Source organism: Daucus carota, chromosome 2 (assembly GCF_001625215.2).
Source record: "Daucus carota subsp. sativus chromosome 2, DH1 v3.0, whole genome shotgun sequence".
NCBI classification, from domain to species: Eukaryota; Viridiplantae; Streptophyta; class Magnoliopsida; order Apiales; family Apiaceae; genus Daucus; species Daucus carota.
Genome location: NC_030382.2, coordinates 27,274,924 through 27,278,222, shown reverse-complemented (window position 1 = coordinate 27,278,222; position 3,299 = coordinate 27,274,924). Strand labels below are relative to the sequence as shown.

General features: G+C 33.6%; 1 protein-coding gene across 2 annotated transcripts; it reads left to right on the top strand.

Moving 5' to 3' along the window:
* The first annotated feature begins 700 nt into the window (after positions 1 to 700).
* Positions 701 to 2,954, top strand: LOC108208351 (uncharacterized). Of its 2 annotated transcripts, none has more exons than XM_017378878.2 (2): positions 701 to 886; positions 1,937 to 2,954. In XM_017378878.2, exons 1-2 carry the CDS (start codon positions 755 to 757, stop codon positions 2,822 to 2,824), a joined length of 1,020 nt encoding a protein of 339 aa, XP_017234367.1. In that variant the 5' UTR covers positions 701 to 754; the 3' UTR covers positions 2,825 to 2,954. The 2 variants fall into 2 exon arrangements, with proteins under 2 accessions (XP_017234367.1, XP_017234370.1); XM_017378881.2 differs by lacking the exon at positions 701 to 886 and adding an exon at positions 998 to 1,823.
* The last annotated feature ends 345 nt before the right edge of the window (positions 2,955 to 3,299 follow it).

Below are 3,299 nucleotides of genomic sequence, written 5' to 3'. Positions count from 1 at the left end.
GTGAAAGATTTTGTAAGACAAATAGAAGGGATATGAACCTTTTTCATGCTATATAAGTAAGCACGTATACTTTCTTTAATAATTCTCCCAAAGAAAACAATCAGACCGCAGCTTTCATTTTTTAAATTTTGCATTTTATATATGTATATATACTATATCTCCTTGGTGAGATTGTTGTTATTATGGTAAGCAGACAAAGGAGCTAAAAGAGTGGAAAGCAAGTCTGTAATAATTAGTAATTTACTTTTCTAAAACAGAAACATAAATGAGAAATATATAATTTCTGGCAATATCATTCATGTCAATAATAATGAAATGTTTTTCATATCCATAAATCATGTCATTACAATGACTGGTTCTTCCGAAAAGATTTGATAACAAATTTGGATCACTCTTCCGTCCCGATAGATTGTTTACATTTCCTGTACATTTGTACATATTTTGATAATTTAATAAAGTATAGTCTCGTAACGTTTTCTTAATTTTAATTGTATTAAATAAAAATTTAAACGTCAAATTTTTATTGAGAGAATTTTTTAAAAAAATTATTATAAAATTATATTTTATAAGAGTTTAAAAATACGTATAAAAAAAACTAAAGTAAAGAATCTGGTGAAACCGAGGGACAACATTAGTCGAACTACCGATAAATAAAAGGTTTAGAAAATTCTTAACTAGTTTTTGTTTGACGTGGATTGTCATTTTTAGAAATTTGTGGAAAAGCCATTTACTCTCTCCTGTCTCTATATATATAATGAGAAAGAGAAGGAGAGAGACCTTGCTTCTATACTCTCTCCTGTCCTCCCTCTCCGTCTCCAGGCACTCTTCAACTCTGTTTCTGCACAAACTCAAAATGGAAGATATGGTTTCTTTATATTATCCAGAGGTGGTTCATTATTCTCTTCTTTAATCTTTATTGTTTGTATATAGTCTAGATATATTGCAATTCAGTCCAGTGGAAATCAAGATTCTCATTCAATCCTCCCTCTCTTTTTTTCTTTATTTGGTTTCTTATTAAATTCACCTCTCATTTATTTATTTTGTGAAATTCATTTGTTTTTATGTGTTTTCTTTTTGCCAAATGAGATGCCTTCTTGTGAAATATATCTGTGAGTTCCAGAAGCTTGAATGTTAGTGTCATAGTGTGTTCATCTGACTGCAGACCTTGGCTTATTTATATTTGTGTGTGTGTATATATATACTATTTAACATGCAAATGAACAGAATCTTGCTATGAATAATAAATACAAACATATCATAGGTCCTTCTACAAAAGTAAAAGAAAGAAAAAGGATATCATTGCAGGCCTTTTGAAGTTGAAAAAGCTTTCCAAAATGTGAACTAGTTTTTTCCCTCAATGGAATAATCATAATGCTCAAACTTAACAACTTTGGTGAGAATCCGATAAAACTTTATTAGGTGGAAAAGGGAACATATTTTTATTTTGTATGGTTGAGATGCCATGATTTGACTGAAATGTTTTTGATCTGCATGGCCCCATTCTTTGAATTTTTTAGTCCTTGCACCTTTGAATTACTGTATAGAATCATGGTGTTTTAGAAGTTTGGTCATCAAAGTGATTCTACAAAGCTTCCATTTTAGCTTTATGTTTTTTGTTGTATCTTTTTGTCGAATGTTTATGATCTGTTCTAGCTGCATGGGAGCATGGAATTGCAGATGCCCCTATTGAAGACTCTGGTTTTTATTTGCCTTGTAATAGTAAATATAACAAGACATTATAAAAAAATACAAAACAGGGAGCCCTTTTCATTTGATCTTGTAGTCCATAATGATGAATGTCGAATCGTAATGAAATACCACTGGTACCATAGAAACTAAACTGAATTTTGTGTATTGCAAGGAGAGTTGTTGATATTTGGAAATATTTTTATTGTATGACAATCTCAAATAATTGTTATTGCCTCTGAATTTTCAGATTATTGATGAATTGAAGCTAAAGCTCCAATGTGCCACGCTGGAACTCGAAGCTGTAAGATCACAGGCAAATGAGGAAATTAAACAATTAATCCAACTCCTGAAGATGACCATTCAGGAAAGAAATGAAACTAGGGATCAGCTTAATAAGCTGATCAACAAGTTTATGATTCCTTCAGCAAAGCCAACTACAGAAATATTGTCAACGATGCCCCAAATTTCACCTGAATTTCCCCTAGTGAAGAGCGCGAGAACAAACTCAAGTATAACAGAATCCAACAGCTTCTCTGATCAGCCATACAATTACCATACACAACATTCATCCCCAGTTGAATCTCTTTTTGATGCGGTGACATCCCCTGATTTGTCAAACATTAATAACCACCAGATTGTTGATTCAAGTAACATGGCATATGTGAATCATGAGCCCTTTGTTCAGGATTATAATGTGCCTTCTGCACTTGTGAAAGTTAATCAGGCTTCTTTGACTATTGATAATCTCGTACAAGGTAAACCTTTGCCTCAGAAGGGTAATCTCGTGCAAGCTGTACTAGGAGCAGGGCCACTTCTGCAGACACTTCTTGTGGCTGGTCCACTTCCAAAGTGGAAAAATCCACCACCTCTTCAGAACTTTCATATTCCTCCAGTTTCCATTAAAGGCTGTGACATGGAAAATTTCGGCCTAAAGGTATCTGACAGTCCAAGTCATGTCGTTACACTATTGAATTCAAGATCTGACGTCGAGATGTCTTGTGGGACTTTGAAAATGATTCCGATGGTGAATTATGGACACAGGGCACCAAGTTCATGTGATGGAAATGGAAGGTCTATGGTATCTGCTGCAGATGTTAACAGTTCTGTAGCTGGTAAGAGACAGAGGTTCCGCTAACGTCAAAGAAGACTGATCGAGGTAGGTAAAAATAGTTTGATTTTGTTGGTTGATGGTTGAGGGTGTAAATTTCTTGGGCTTTGATGACATTTAGCACTTAAGTTCGAATTTATTAAAATTATCTTGAACATCTGTTTCTGTTATGCTCTTTTACATGTTTGCTTTAAAAAATCAAAGAGGTATGCATATGTTCCAAATCATTATTCTTCGAAACAAATTTAGTGTTCGAATCTAAGTTGTTCCAGTTAGGGCCCATAATAATGTAGAAAATATGAGTTGCTAAGTTTTGGCTAAATAAAAAAAATGAAGAAAATGCAGAAGCTTTCTGGTTTACATAGATGACACTAGCAGAGAGACACAAAATATGAAGTAGATTCTCAAGAGTGAAATAATGCAACTTTGCAAGAGTGGTAGCAGACATGTTGGTTCTAGAACTGACAATGCAGTTTATTTGGATGTAGCGTTCGAGCCTTAT

Coding starts and splice junctions, on each gene's coding strand:
- LOC108208351 (XM_017378878.2), top strand. CDS start 755: ATGAGAAAGAGAAGGAGAGAGACCTTGCTTCTATACTCTCTCCTGTCC. Junction 887..1,936: donor TTTCTTTATATTATCCAGAG/GTGGTTCATTAT, acceptor CTGAATTTTCAG/ATTATTGATGAATTGAAGCT.